Consider the following 15564-nt stretch of genomic DNA (forward strand, 5'->3'; position numbering starts at 1 on the left):
CTGGCAGGATAATGACGAGATAAAGAAATTTCAAGAAAAAATTACTCATTGTTCCACCATCCTTTCTCTTTTAGGTATCTCAGCTTGAAACGTCTGTTTTTGGCACTGCTTCTTTATGTCATCTCCATCTTCAGTTTTAAACCAGTTTATATTACTGGTTAAAAGGGGTGTAAATGAGGGCAGTATTTTGTCCTTGTTCTGTAAGGAAGTGTACACAACATTGTAGGTTTTAAGTCTTTAGCCATATTCTGGGGTTTACAGAGTGGACAGCTTCTGGGGAGTGAACATTAGAACAGCATCCTTTGAAAAAGTAAACTTTTTTGAACAAGCCTACCTATACCATGTGTTTCAAGAGATAAAGAGGAAGAGAGGTAAGTTTTCCCCTCCTGCTTTGGTGACTAGTATCATTGAAAGCTCTGGTAGGAAGCACTTCCTTTATTCTTAAGGAGGCTTGTGGCTGACCCCTGAACAGGATGTGAGGGAAGAAAAGGCTCCTTACTGTCTGGCCACCCCATAGAATTCAATAAAAACCTGTTTACCTTGCAAAGTCAACTTAAGAAAAAAACAGAGGCAGTTTGTTATAAGAACACTTTATTATCTAGATTTTATAACCCACTAGACTGGATAAAGATTGGACTTGGTATTAAAGTAGATGGGGTCACTTTATTATCTGAGCCTGCAATTTATTTTCTTTTTCTATTGCTACCTCCACAGTCAGTTCAATGAAAACCTACCATTCTGTTCCACCTGATGTTTCAAACAAACCAGCACTTGTTTGATCTTTTTCTCACCACTCTGGGAAAAATGTGTCCTTGGGCCAAATCATCTCCGAAGTCAGTGGAAGACTATCACGGAAAAAGCCGGTCTCTTAGCAACTGAATGTCTGGACCAACTAGTGTAACAGTCTATTTAGACTAAAAAGCTGAAGAATGAACTGTAGGGGAAAGGAATTTAATCTCCCCTCATACACAGATATTTAAATTCAGAAATGACCGTTTAAGGTATGCTATGCCAGCACATTTGTTACAGAATAACCACACAGATAGTTGCATGCATCTCTCTTATTTTATCATTTGTGATCATCTATGCTTCCATTTGCCTTTTTACTGCACTCTTGATACTTGTGAAGCTGCTCCATAAAGCCAGGATTTGGACAGATAGCAGGTCTTGCATTTTTCACCCAAGAAAATGCCCTAGCAAAATTGAGTCCTTCTGAATTAATTAAAAAACCAATGATGATTGCGGCAGCACGAGAAACTCCTGCATTACAGTGAACCAGCACCACTCCATCCTTCAAGAAAAAAATGAAACACATTAGTCATTTAAGATACTGTTTTACTACTGGCTATTATAGAGGCAGTGGCATTTCATATATCATTTCCTACTGTTTATTTAGGTTTATTAAAAGCACCTTATCTAGCTCTAAGCAATTGTATAAATATCAATACCTACAAACAAGGATAAAGTGCCCTAAACATCTTGCAGTATAGAAATATTAGTATTACCATGAAAAGCTTTATAAGAATACTTCTGATTATAGAGAAGTAACTGGAAAATTAACTTCTGAAGTGGAGCAGTGATCTGATTATAGAGAAGTAACTGGAAAATTAACTTCTGAAGTGGAGCAGTGACACTAAGCTGGCAAGTATCATTTAGGAATGAAGTGGAAATCGTAACTGGAAACCTGAAGGAGGTCATTGACACCCCGTTTCAGGTAACTTGTAAATGATATGTTAGAAAGAAAGAATACTACGTGCCCCAAAGCGGATGGGGCAATGTTACCTTCCTTTATCCTAAGCTATGTAAATAATGAACATGATAGATCTGGTGGAATAAGCCAGAACCAGGTTTGACTCTCAAGGCATTTTCTCTTCTTGCACTGTTAAAGTCAATTACTATATTTTATACAGGCCATTCAACATATAACAATTAGAAAGGACTTTGATTATCTGTAGAGCCTGCCAAGCTTTTTAGTAATTCTGGCATGAGATGTGACATCTTTTTTTTCCCCTCTCTACCCTGACGTTGCCTTAATTCTTGTAGAAAAAGGAATCAACCTAAAACAGAGCAAAATTCTGTTCCTAGATTTGCTATGTAGATCTCAGTTCTGATTTCCTGGTCTCACACTTCTGTAGAAATGAGACCAGTCCAGTGCATGTACACAGAACAGAATATCAGAAATGAAAGCTGCCATGCAAGTTTTCTTCTATTTCCTACTTTTGTTCTTTTACAGGAATTTTGGCATGCAGTTAGGCACTGATTCAGCAAAGCAGTTAAACACAAACTTATGGCTATCCCTGTTCAGTAAATATTTGCTGAACGGGGATGGTTTGCTGAATCAGGACCTTTGGTTACAGTTACAGTTACTAACGTGTACTCTATTTTTATACTGAATTCATAGTTTACTGTGTTTCACTTTTAAGGGAGGTTCAAGGGACAGTAGCAGGCTGAGGTATCCCTGACAGCTGGAGGAAGCCAGCAAAAATCCCACTGATTTCCAGGGGCACTGCCAAACTCCCTGTTTCTTTGGTATGTCAAAACACTGCCTCCCTAATAGATGAATTCTGGAAGCTTATAGAGCTTTCATTTTCCTCTGCAGGTTTTACTCCTGGAAGAGGGATCTGAACCCATGTTAAGACTTGCTTATCAAAAAGTCACTCATTGCTCTAGATCAAATTAAGAAATACTGCACACAAAAAAAATAGTAGATAATAGTAAACAATATTTGATCACTCTAAGAAAAGCATGATTGATGTGTTTTTGTTTTTTTAACCATAGGAAACTGTTAAGTTATTGCCACATACCCAGGATAACTAATAGTATGAAATATTGATTTACCAGCATATTAGCTTGCTCAATAAATTCAAAACATTCCGGGAAATACGATGTGATGTCAGTTTCAGGGAGATCCAATATAGAAATATTCTTGTATATAAAGTCATTGGGGAAGGCATTTTCAACTCCATATGCCACATTTAGGACATGAGTAATCTAAGCCAAAAAAAAAAGTAGTTTGATGACAACAAGCAAAATGGACAAGAACAAAAAATAGCAGTATCCATTAAGCAGACATCAGTTGGAACATCAAATAGTAGTACTCAATTTTATTCAGACATTCTGTCTGTGTTTCTGATTTAACTCTCTTTTTGAATCCACTTAAGATTTTATTTATAGTGTTAAAATGTATAAAGCGGCATTTCAGTTTTCTTCAGTCCATCTTAACAAAAGAAGAATTAAGCATTAGGATAATGATGATTTTTCAAGTTAACTTCTGAAAATGAATCTTTGAGAAGTTGTTGCTACAGGTTAAAGTTTGCATCTTAGGTTATCTAATTCCTTTCATAAAGAAGGCACCCAAAATCCTTTGCAAACCACTTATAGGAATCCCCTCACTTATCACTGAAACATAGCCAGCTCGGGGGTGGAATGAACCTACTATTTAATAGTGCATAGCCACAGTATGTAACAGATAATGAAAGAATATGAAGAATTCCATATCCAATAAACTACTAAGGGAATTTTTAGGCTGGTCGAATCTGATTAACCAAATTGAATTTGGCAAGACTGACACCTTGTAGAAAGGAGCCATGGGATCTTGAATGACTATGAGTAAGCAAAAACATCCCAGCTGAATGTGGAGGGGGCCCAAATTAAATTAAGACTGTGAGGGTCTTCTGCTCTCTGGGTGCGCTGACTGGTCCTCTACTTGACCTTTGCCTGCTAGCAGTATTAGGCACTCTGGGGAAAGATCTGTCAATGGGCCTTCGCTCTCATGCTGAATCATATGATGGAAGAGCTACTGCTTCCCCTCACAGGGATGAAGAGAGAATATCTGTTGGGCAGGGGATGAAGAGAGAATATCTGTTGCCCACACCCTAACTACACCAGCTAGCATAAGGATTTTAAACAGAAGAGGGGGACAGCAGAACACAAGAGAAGAAGAGAAAATTAGCTGCAATATATTAGCCAGCCCTACAGCTGAGGAGGCAACACCTCCATCAGCAAAATGTCCCCTAGCATTATGCTGGGGCATTGGAGAACTGGTTAACAGTGCACTTATTGAGTCACCAGCATTGCTTACTGGAGTATGGGGCCTCATGGTGCAGCAAGTACAGACTAGGCAGGACAGGGAAAAGATGGCCTTATGCCATTTTTGCGCTGTCTGAATTCTGGCCTGGCTGGAGACTACTGTAAGTTATGGCAAGGTGGCATAAGGCTATCCATAAAGTCCCTATACTGCCAGAGTATTGGCCTGCAGCAGGGGAATCCCCCTGGAGTACATTCCACTCTCATTAAATCACCAGTGATCTAGAAAGGGACCAAAGTTGGGGAAAGACTCAGGACCATGTCGTCCCCCCCTTGAATATCTCCCATTCAAACACTGAGCAGGCTCATTGACCCTGCTTAGTATTTGAGGACTGATGAATACACTGTTTGAAATGCATATAATCTGTTCTATAATAAAGCAAACTTTAAACCACAGCTAATCTTGAAATTTCATATTTCTTGTGAAACCCACAAACACTCATCACGTGTGCATGGATCAGATGCAAGCTTTTGAGTAGCAACCTTATTTAGATATAAAATATAGCTCATTTTTAAAGGGAAAAGTCAGAAAACTAATATTCTCTAATGATTAAAAAATCATTCTCACTAGCAAATGCTAAATATAAAACAGTCTATAGTCATTGTTAGGCAGTTTCTTACCCCATATTTTTTCATTGTCTCCAGATCCTGAGCAACATCTTGTGATCCTGTAAAGAGAAGGGGCTCATTATTGCATTATTTGCACAGAGCTGTCAAAATATAAACAAAGCAAATACTCTACTTAATTGTAAAAGAAGTTAGCTATTTGTTTTTCCCTGGGGACAATGAGTTATTTTTAATAATGCAATCTAAATATGTTTACATTGTGTATAGTAACTTCTCATCTGAGTTTAATAAATCCAACTTTCCATCTGCTTAACTGGATAAAACAACGTGAGCAGGAACGCAAGAGGGCAAGCATGAAGAAAGTCATATTATGAATGCCAAGATAGCAATCTCTTGGAAGGAACTTGACCCTGAATGGTGCAGTGCTGAACACTTTATGAACAATGTGTATCGGCGCCACCTCCAGTTGACTTTCGTGGGAGCTAAGCACCCCCGTGGTTGGTGCTCAGACCCTTCCAGGAGCAGGCATTTAACAGGGATGCAAATTTAAATTCAAATATGTACTCACCTAGCAGCAACCAGGGCTTAATAACGCCAACCTGCAGGTCCAAGCTAAGGTCTTGTATGTAACCACAACCGAACCCATCACTTGGCTCTGCTTCTTCCACCACCTGCATTCGGGCATCTTTCCATGTCTCTATAATTCTCTTCCCCGTTAAAGTTGTTACCCTTGTGCATTGCTTCTTAAGATTTTTCCTAGAGAAGCTTCTGATTTCCTGAGTGAGTGAGTGCATTACATGAGCAGGCAACTTAGTTCCAGCTAGCAAGTAACGCAGGCAAACCTAACAGCCTGTAATTCTTCTCAGTAAAGCCAATCTCCTTCTCTTTAGCCTGTGGCACAGTCTGCACCGACCGAGCAAGCTCCTTGCTGCTTGGAGTGGGCAGGCAACAGCAGCAGGCAGAAGACAAGGCTACCACCCTAAGCCTCATTCTTCTAAAACGGCTGTGCAAGACAGCTTTTGATTGGTCATAGAAAAGCGTTCCCCGATTGGTTTACAATCTCTTCTCCCTGTTAGCTGGCTTTCAATCTGTAGTACTTCAGGCACCAATGAAAAATAGCTCTGTGCAGTCATGTTTTGATCTCATCACGCGTGTTATTTGTCTGTGTTCTAGTTGTGTTTGTTTAGTTGATTGTGTCGACTGCTACACAATTGTTTACAGATTGTGTAAAATAATTGGGGAAGCTGTAAAACTGGATTGTGATTTATAATGTTTTAATTTAAAATATTTTCAGATGAAGTCAGCGCTTGTCAACATTGCAAGTCAACATGCCCGGAGACTGAACTCCGTTATTTACCTGTGTTACAGAAAGGTGGGCAACAGCTCGTTGGAAAGTGATTTTTTTCCATGAAAAGTGTTGACAAGCATAGGGGAGGAAATCATTGTGTTGACATTTTCCTACAAATTTCTTCAAGTTTTCCCTGGAAAACTCCCCCCCCCCCCGGGTTTTGGCAACAGAAATCTATTGTTAAATCAGTTTTTAGCAACATAACGCCAAAAACTTTTGGGCAGTCAAGAAACATTTTTTATTTGAGTGGAAACTTTAGTCTGACTAACTGAAATGTTTCAGGTTTTGGTTGCTGGAGTTTGCAGTTCTTTGTTTTCCAAGAGAAACTCAACCAATTTCTTCAAAAATAACCATTTCCTGTGGAAATTTCCTTTTTGACAAAAGCTCAATTTTTTGTCCAATGAAAAAATTTGACTCGATATGTATGTGAGCTTCCCCATACTGCCCCATCAGTCTGTAATCTGCCTGTCTTTAGAATACCATTTTGTTTAATTTGTTGTTGTAAATGGTTGGCTGGAGATATATTTTTTGCTTGTATGCCCTGACTGCTAAGATGTGTGTTCAGGTAATTTGGATAATTTAGGAGAGAAGTTCTTTATGACAGTGTGTGGCCACGGATGGTGTGGAAAAAAAAAAAAGCTTGCAGAAACTACTAGTGTTAATTTGCAGTGTAACTTGGTGTCAACCATAATAATTTAAAGTCTTCACTGCAGCTCCAACTATAGTAATTGGAAAAATCCCATGCCTGCAGGAAAGAAACCCTTAAGCACTAAAATGGAATAGTTATGAAGACTGATTTTATATCTCAGTATTTCTATCCAGAATCTTATGGAGCAAACACCAAAAACTTGAGCAGGATGGGACTCTCTTGCTTACAGCACTGGTGTAATCATAGTGAGAGACAGAAATGGGAGCAGTAAGGATGTTCTCATCTCTGATCTCCCCCTCACTCACTCTCATACACATACACTTTCAGGCATTCTGATTGGAGGGTATGTTCGTGGGGCTGTTCTTCTCCCAGACAAGGTTCCACACTATTGTTTTACCCATGTATTTTAGTTGGGCGAGGGTAGCATTTCAAATTCCAAACTGATTAAGGAAATAGGGACCTAATTCAGCAATGCATACTCAAGCAGGCCCTTTGAAATTAATGGAAATCCAGGAGTAGGGCTGGAGCTGGACATTGTCTGTCCTAAGAACCCCTATCTTCAAAAGCTCTGCTGGAGGGGTGGCTGGGCTGGAGCTGCATTGGTGTTTTGGCCCCTGGTCCCAGTTGATGATGTGAGGTGCCTTTAAACGGGTAGAAAAAAAACCTTTGGTGAAAGGGGTTGGGCCAGAAGTGCCCCTAAAAAAAATCAGCCCATGTGACCTATGATATCTGCCTTGTGTGTGTGTGAGGCCTATTTATGTGAGTAAGAGTCTGCAACATTGGGCCCTAAATCTTTTAAACCTCCATCTTTCTGACAGAACTAAACAAAAAGCCTGCAAGTGTTTACCATTCAGGCTTAACATCTGATTTAGAGTCTCTATTTTGAGTAAAGGTGTTTGGGGCAGGGTTGACATAAAATCAGCTAATCCCTAGCTGACTAATTGAAGGTACGTACTGTGAGGAATGTGTATAATTGCTGCAGCTGCTTTAGCCACCAGATGTCAGCACTACACATGAAATTGTTTGTTGTTTTTAGTTTACCGAAAGGGATGAATGTGCTGCAAAGTGTATGTATGTGAACAATATATTTGTCATGCTCTGGGATCTGCATCATGAGTACTGGAGTCATATAAGATGTGGTTGTCCCTATGGTAACTATTTCATCATTGAATGCGTCTGTGAACAGAAGTCCATAAATAATCCAGTAATCCATACCCAGTTTTTGCAGACAGATGATCTAATCCTTTGAGGTGCAGAGCACTTTCTGCAAGCTGATAAATGCCTTCAACTCCCATTGAAGTCAGTGGGTTGCAAGATTAATCAGTTATTGTGGGAGAGAGAAAAACAGATTTCAAAAAAGCCATCTTGATGTCTTGGCAGATCCACAAAATTGATAATGGACTTGTGTAAACCTGCAAAGAGAAAAACATATCAACAATGAATATTGTTGGCAATTGTGTAATTCATATTTGTTTCATTTTCATATGGGTGGCTCAGTTTCACTGTTACATTTTCTAATGGTGGATTTTCTGTCTGTGTGTTTACAATGACATTAACTTGATTCTATCTACCTGGTTCAGTAGATCAGTGAAGCTGAAAAGACAGTTTACAGAATTGTATAGAGTAATTGCACATCTAATGCTAGGGCAATACTGAGGGGAATTCAGATCATAAAGAATTAGGAATTCATCCCCTTCTAATTTTTTGAACTGTGGCTTGCCCAATGTGCTGTTTGACCCAAGACAAACTGTTAAGACAGAAATGTTAAAACAGATTAAAAACAATCAAAATATATTAAAACATCTTGATTTACCTCAAATTCAATGTATATTTTTGCAATATTAGGTGGCCTTGTACTTTGTCTAAAAATAAACAGATCATGTAACTACTCCTTTCACTGCAGAAATGCTATTTGAGTTTTCAACTCCATGAATGTTTCTGACTCATGCAGGCTAAACATTAATGACTATGTTTGAATATTTTAACCTAATGGTAGGTTTTTATGTTCATCATAGGTACAGGCTCTACTTCCCTTTGCATGATGGGACATAGCATGATGGGACATAGTATAAAGCTGATGAATGTGTAAGATTTTGTAACAGCTGAAAAGTTTGTGAAGTTTTATAAATTGTACTAAATTTATATAATAAAACCCTTAACATTGTCATCATTTGCTATTTAAATAGCAGTGTTTCTAGCCCATCATTTACTGGCTAGAGTATGAAGGGTATTGGAGCAGGTTGTTTTTTAAAGCCCATGGTGGTCCAAAACTTTAAAATAAATTGTATACTTTAAGAGATCTCTCTCTGGAAAGAAAACAATTTTTAAGGCCCAGTAGCCAGCCCCTGCTCCTAGTGGCAGCTTAAGGTATACACTGTAGAAAACCTAGTTTCAGAGGTCAAATTTAAAAGGAGTACTCAAATTTAGTAAAATGGAGCTCTGAAATCCAAGGGTCTACCCTCTGGTGACCCATCATGTCTCAGTCCTGAATGCACCAGTTGGCATTCAGCTCTCTTTTCCTGAGAGCAGAAACAATTCATTAATATCAGTAATGTGGATTTTTGGAATATTTGGGCCTTGCTATCTAAGTGGAAAATCACAAGGACAGAACAGTCTCCTTCATTGTTAGTAAGTTCACAGAGTGAAAAAGGACCTGTACAAACAGAGGGGCATATGTTAGATATTAGTCTCTATATTTAAAAAAAAAAAAGCAAATAAAACTTCTCTAGATGACCATATGATCTTATTATTATCACGCTGATACTTCCCTCCCTCAGCTCTTCCCTGTGGTTTTCATCTCCTCCTGTGATCCATGTCTTCATTTAGGGCCAAATTCTCCTGCCTTTACTCATTATGAATAGTATCTCATCAGTATGAATAAAGGGGGCAGAATCTGAGCCTTGGATTGTAAATTCTTGTAGACAGAGACTCTGCACATGATTCTTATCTCACACTGGTGTGAATCAGAAGTAACTCCCATAAAGTTAATAGAGCTATAGTGATGTAAAAGTAGAATAAAGAAGATCATCATGGGACTTTCCAAGTAGCTGACTTGAAAAAGCTAGCTATGCAGTCTGAAGAATCAATATGGTAGATGATTAAAGTTTTCTATACACACAGAATTAAAGAGCTGATTCTCCTCTCACTATGACAGTGTAACTCCATTGAAGACAAGAGGAGAATCAAAGCCTAACTGATGGTTTGCCTATTTGAAATCTTATCTCTTGTTATAGGTCCTGAGAGTGAACCATTCCCCATGGAAAATCCTTTTATGTGTCTTTAGGGAAGTGGAAGGAGTGGATTAAGACTAAATAGGTCCTACAACCACATGTATGGTATGGTATGTTTAGTCTTGAGAAAAGAAGACTCTGATGGGGGACCTGATAATCATCTTCAAATACGTTAAGTGCTGTTATAAGGGATGGTGATCAGGTGTTCTCCATGTCCACAGAAGGTAGGACAAGAAGTAATCAGCTTACTCTGCAGCAAGGGAGATTTAGGTTAGATATTGGAAACTTGCTAACTATAAGGATAGATAAGCACCAGAATACACTTCAAAGGGAGCTTGTTGAATCCCTGTTGTTGGAGGTTTTTAAGAACAGGTTACACCAACACCTTTCAGGGATGATCTAGGGTTGCTTGATCCTGCCTCAGCACAAAGGACTGGATTTGATGACCTGTTGAGGTCCCTTCCAGCCCTACATTTTGCCCATCAAAATCAATTAAAAGGCTCCCATCAACTTCAATGTGTTTTGGATCAGGCCCTTACTGAGTGCTGACAACATGTTCAGTGCTGTACAGAGCCCTTCCCAGAAAAAAATACAATCTAATCATTTTGGTCTTCTTTCACCACCTCCCACAGTACACTAGTTTATTTCTAAATGCTCCAATGACACGGTCTCTGTGTTCTGCTAGATACTTTCATCTCACCACAGGTAAGTGAGCACCAGTACATCCTCTTGGGGCTGGGGAGCAGTTCCTGTATCTGTTTCTCCACTGTCACTTTAACTTAGCATGATGTCATTCAGGTTTGGCCCTTTGGTGTGATGGAGGGGCCACTGGGTCAAATTTCATTGAGTGGCACTGTGACCTAGAGCACAAGGTCGCAGAACCACTTGGTTTGAAGGGCCCAAGGCAAACTGCTTCCCACCCTCCACCCCCTGAGTGACTCTCCCCCTTGCCAATGTGCATACATTAGACATGCACCATGTGTAATATGTGCATTGTTGTGGGCACCATTGTATGCAGAAACATTTCAAGTGCGATTGAGGGTGTTTGGAAAGGTTTAAACCATTAGAGGAGTGAAGTTCTGGAACAGCCTTCCAAGGGGAGTAGTGGGGGCAAAAGACATATCTGGCTTCAAGACTAAGCTTGATAAGTTTATGGAGGGGACGGTATAATGGGAAAGCCTTATTTTAGCAATTAATTGATCTTTGATTATGAGCAGGTAAATATGCCCAGTGGTCTGTGATGGGATGTTAGATGGGGTGGGATCTGAGTTACTACAGAGAATTCTTTCCTGGCTGCTGGTTGGTGAATCTTGCCCACATGCTCAGGGTTTAATTGACTGCCATATTTGGGGTCAGGAAGAAATTTTCCTCCAGGGAAGGTTAGCAGAGGCCCTGGAGGTTTTACGCCTTCCTCTGCAGCCTGAGGCACGGGACACTTGCTAGAGGATTCTCTGCACCTTGAGGTCTTTAAACCACAATTTGAGGACTTCAGTAACTCAGACATAGATTAGGGGTTTGTTACAGGAGTGGGTGGGTGAGATTGTGTGGCCTGCATTGTGCAGGAGGTCAGACTAGATGACCATAATGGTCCCTTCTGACCTTAAGTCTATGAATCTATGAATGAATCTATGAAAGCAAGATTTCCATAAAGTTAATAAAGTTGTCAAAGCACATGAGACATTTGAAGAAAATCAGGTGATGTGACAGATGGTGATCAGAACACCTACATCCACCATAAGAACAGTGATCTGTGTACAATGACATATATAATGAGTCAAATTGTTAAGTCCTGGCTCTCACAAAAGTCAGTGATTTCAATGAGAGTTTTGCCTAGGGCCTAAGAAAGGATTTTAGAATTTGGTCTTTTATTTTTGCTAATACTGTAAAAGTTTATGCATCATAATAAATACTTATAAAGTTCTGTGAAGTGAGAAGGCACAGCCTTTCAACAGCTCCAGTCCTGGGTTCAGTTCATGACGTGGGTCAAAGATGAAGTAAAATATTTTAGCTTTACACTGGTATTTTTCTGAACACTATACACAGAACCAGCTGATGACTGGGTACTAGACTTCTATATCAGACAATCTGTGTCTCATGAATGGAAAAGCTAAGATCTCGCAGGTTGGGTCTGTTAGGTCATGTATGATCCCATCCTCCCTGTACAGGAATGACCCATATCAGAGAGTGGAGACACCATGTGATTCAACTCACAGAATTTCTTTACCATTTTTCCACTGGGGGAAGGAGCAGGTGTACAGATGCTGATCCTGAGGTCTCAGGTTCCATTAGTCTAACAGGATAGAACCCCCAGCAACTCCTTCACACCCAATATATTATAAATAACACACACAATTTTTCACAGTGTTACACCTGCAGGCCATCAATTTTGTAAATTATACAAGACTATTCAATTGTCTTTCCAAATAAAAACTGAACTTTACAAATAGTAAGGCCAAAGATGAAAGGTTTCTGAAAACTCTAGATCCAGCAGAAAGAATCAGTTTCAGAAGATCATCCACTGGTAACAGTTAAAAACAAAATGGTATAAATCTCATAATTAATTATTTTAGTTTCTTTAAAAAAATAATAAATATGTATTACCATTTCACACGTTGCTTTTTATCTAACTGTGAATTTTGATGCACAAAAATCAGCTGTTCAATTAAATTTATGAAAGCAGCATTAAATTTAGTTCTTCAGTATCTAGTGCTCTACTTTATATACCCATGTATGCAATCATATAACATTCCTCCAGGGAATAAACCACTAGAATATCAGCACTTTTTAAAATTAGAAACTCAGTCTCTCTGCAGTATAATTACAGTAGTTAGATTACCAATAGCAATAGTTTCTGCAGCTTATTGGAGAGAAAGGTTATCTAAGATTCTTGACTAACAAAGATGATGTATGAGGAAAAAAAACAAACTGTGCATGGCGAACTAGCTTTTTTCTTTTTACACAAAATACTGTGTTTAAAAGTAAATAATAAAGCATGTAAAATAAGCAAAAATTATGTTAGAATTATTAAGAAGTAAATCTTAGTAAAATAGAAACTTAGAGTAGGATATAATTATTTAAAGCAGGGGTCGGCAACCTTTCAGAAGTGGTGTGCCGAGTTTTCGTTTATTCACTCTGATTTAAGGTTTTGCGTGCCAGTAATACATGTTAACATTTTTAGAAGGTCTCTTTCTGTAAGTCTATACTATGTAACTAAACTATTGTTGTATGTAAAGTAAATAAAGTTTTTAAAATGTTTAAGAAGCTTCATTTAAAATTAAATTAAAATGCAGAGCCCTCCAGATCAGTGGCCAGGACATGGGCAGTGCGAGTGCCATTGAAAATCAGCTCACATACCACCTTCAGCACACGCAGCATAGGTTGCCTACCCCTGGTTTAAAGTTTCCTCGTAATCAAGTTCATGTTTGTCTTCGTTCACAGAACTGATCAGCTCCAGGTTGAGTTATTACTCGTAATGAGGATGAGCTATTAATAGAACTATACCTATTAAGGATGCGAGCCTGTTTTCAGCTCTAGTACTACAGTTCTCTGTGCTGTGTGGAGCACATCAGCTTCAGGGCTGGTGCAACCATTTAGGTGACCTAGGCGGTCGCCTAGGGCACTAGGATTTGGGGGGTGGCATTTTCTTCAGCAGCGACCGCAGTGGCCGGACCTTCGGCCGCCCCGGTCGCCACCGGCATTTAGGCGGAGGGAGCTGGGGCAGGGGAGCGCAGGGAGGGCCGCCTGCAACAAGTAAGGGTTCGGGGGGCGGCACGCAAGGGAACTCCCCGCCCCAGCCCACCCCTGCCCTACCTCCTCCCTGAGCACGCTGTGGCTGCTTCACTTCTCCCACCTCCCAGGCTTGCGGCACCTAAGCTGATTGGCGCAGCAAGCCTGGAGGGCGAGAGAAGTGAAGCGGCGACGGCATGCTCGGGGTGGAGGCGGAGCAGGGGTGAGCTGGGGCCGGGGGCGTACCTCAGGGCGGAGGATAGGGGATGGGTAGCTGCCACAGGAGGGGCGCCTCAGGGTAGAGGGGGGACGGGGGAGGGTGCAAGGTGGAAGTTTCGCCTAGGACACGAAACATCCTTGCATTGGCCCTGATCAACATCATTGATGCTGTAGTAGGTTTGAATCTGGCAACACTTGAATGGGATGCTGCAGGAAGCAGTGCTGGAGACTTAGTAGATGTCCTCTCCAATACGTTGCTGAGGAATAAGGTGGGAAACTGTAGGTTCTAACTGCTGCTGTAGGTTCTATCTTACCAGTGAGATATGAAGTGACCTAAACCAGAGGTCCTGAACACTTATAGTCATTACTTGTGGGTAGGGTTGCCAACCCTCCAGGTTTTGCCGGGAGTCTATTGGAATCGGGCTCTATCTCCCAGAGGCTATTGAAGCCAATCTGGGAGATTTCAGGCTGCTAAAAATCCGGTGGTGCAGTAGGGCTAAGGCAGGCTCCCTGCCTGCCCTTTCCCCGTGCCACTACCAGAAGCAGCCAGCACATTCCTGCGGCCTCTGGAGGGGTAGAGGTCTCCATGCACTGCCTGCACCCCGAGCGCTGACTCTGCAGCTCTCATTGGCCGGGAAATACAGCCAATGGGAGCTGTGGGGACAGTCCTGCAGGCAGGGGCAGCACACAGAGCCCCCTAGCCCCCCACCCTGCCCCGGAACATGCTGGCCACTTCCGGGAGTGGCTCGCGGAGGGGGCAGCGCGCGTAGCCCCCTGGCCCTGCTTACTTTGGGCGGCTCCCAGTTGGTGGGGCTAAGGCAGGCTCTGCCCCAGTAGCATCCATTGGCAGCAGTTCCTTTTAAATTTGGAGTAAGTTAGACAATAGAGGCCTGTTCACTGGCTTTGGCTAAGACTCTTTTGGGCCATTCCAATGGTGCAATGGGACTTAAAGCTACCTTAGAGAAACAGCTGAGGATTCCTCAGAAATAGGGAAATTCCTTGGTTGTCCAAAGCATGTGTAGTTAGTTCTAAGTGACCCATTTCTCCCCACTCTCACCACATCCATGTACGAGATGTTCCAATGTGGGAAGAGGACTATTACAGAGGTTGAAGGGATTGAACTGGAGTATACTGTTCTCTGGTGATCCTGTGCTAGCAGAATCGTCTCTAGGAAATTCGATCCAGCTACTGTAGGTTAGAATGGCTCTGTGGCATCTCTAACTAGTGCCAGTCAACCGTGAGACTAGGAGAGGTGGAAAGATGATTTCTGCTCCCCCCACCCAGGCTTTGCCAAGCATTGGCTTGGTGCAGTGAGGATCCAGCGCTGGACGTCTAAGGATAAATGGACAGCAATTTTGTACATGCAGGTCCCAATTTGAAAAAAACAAGCAAAACAACATGCACAGCCACAACAATGTAGATTTTGTGGTTGTGAAAAGTGCTAGCTTGATCGTTATGAAACTTGAAATCCTCCATAGAACCACAAAACAGGTACAGCATGGTTAGCTGCAGTTAGATTATAAGCTCTTCAAGGTAAGGATCCTGTCTTTGTACACATATCTACATTTATGGAGCTATGTTAATAATAATAAAATAATAATAATAATATGATAGTAAATGCTTGCCTGTGCTGACTTGCCCTGGAAGGACCAGCTCTGTCAGTGAGAGGATAGGTCACCCTCCATGCTCATCCTTGGCTTCTCTGCCAATCCTGCCAACATAGTGGACATTGTTGGTGA

The 15564-nt window shown here is 41.0% G+C and overlaps 1 protein-coding gene across 1 annotated transcript; it reads right to left on the bottom strand.

Annotated features, from left to right (window-relative positions):
- Positions 1-558: 558 nt before the first annotated feature.
- Positions 559-5654, bottom strand: DUSP19 (dual specificity phosphatase 19). The gene is made up of 4 exons (XM_030580881.1): positions 5222-5654; positions 4708-4754; positions 2839-2991; positions 559-1291 (listed from the first exon to the last, which is right to left on the bottom strand). The coding sequence occupies exons 1-4, from the start codon at positions 5445-5447 to the stop codon at positions 1070-1072; spliced, it is 648 nt and encodes a 215-aa protein (XP_030436741.1). The 5' UTR covers positions 5448-5654; the 3' UTR covers positions 559-1069.
- Positions 5655-15564: the final 9910 nt, after the last annotated feature.

Source organism: Gopherus evgoodei, chromosome 11 (genome assembly GCF_007399415.2).
Source record: "Gopherus evgoodei ecotype Sinaloan lineage chromosome 11, rGopEvg1_v1.p, whole genome shotgun sequence".
NCBI lineage: Eukaryota > Metazoa > Chordata > Testudines > Testudinidae > Gopherus > Gopherus evgoodei.

What these genes read in the sequence shown, in the direction of transcription:
- DUSP19 (XM_030580881.1), bottom strand. Translation starts at nt 5,447, where the DNA reads ATGCACTCACTCACTCAGGAAATCAGAAGCTTCTCTAGGAAAAATCTT. An exon ending in TAAGCCCTGGTTGCTGCTAG is followed by an intron (nt 4,755 to 5,221) that starts GTGAGTACATAT and finishes TTCTCTTTACAG; the next exon opens with GATCACAAGATGTTGCTCAG. An exon ending in AGACAATGAAAAAATATGGG is followed by an intron (nt 2,992 to 4,707) that starts GTAAGAAACTGC and finishes TTTTTGGCTTAG; the next exon opens with ATTACTCATGTCCTAAATGT.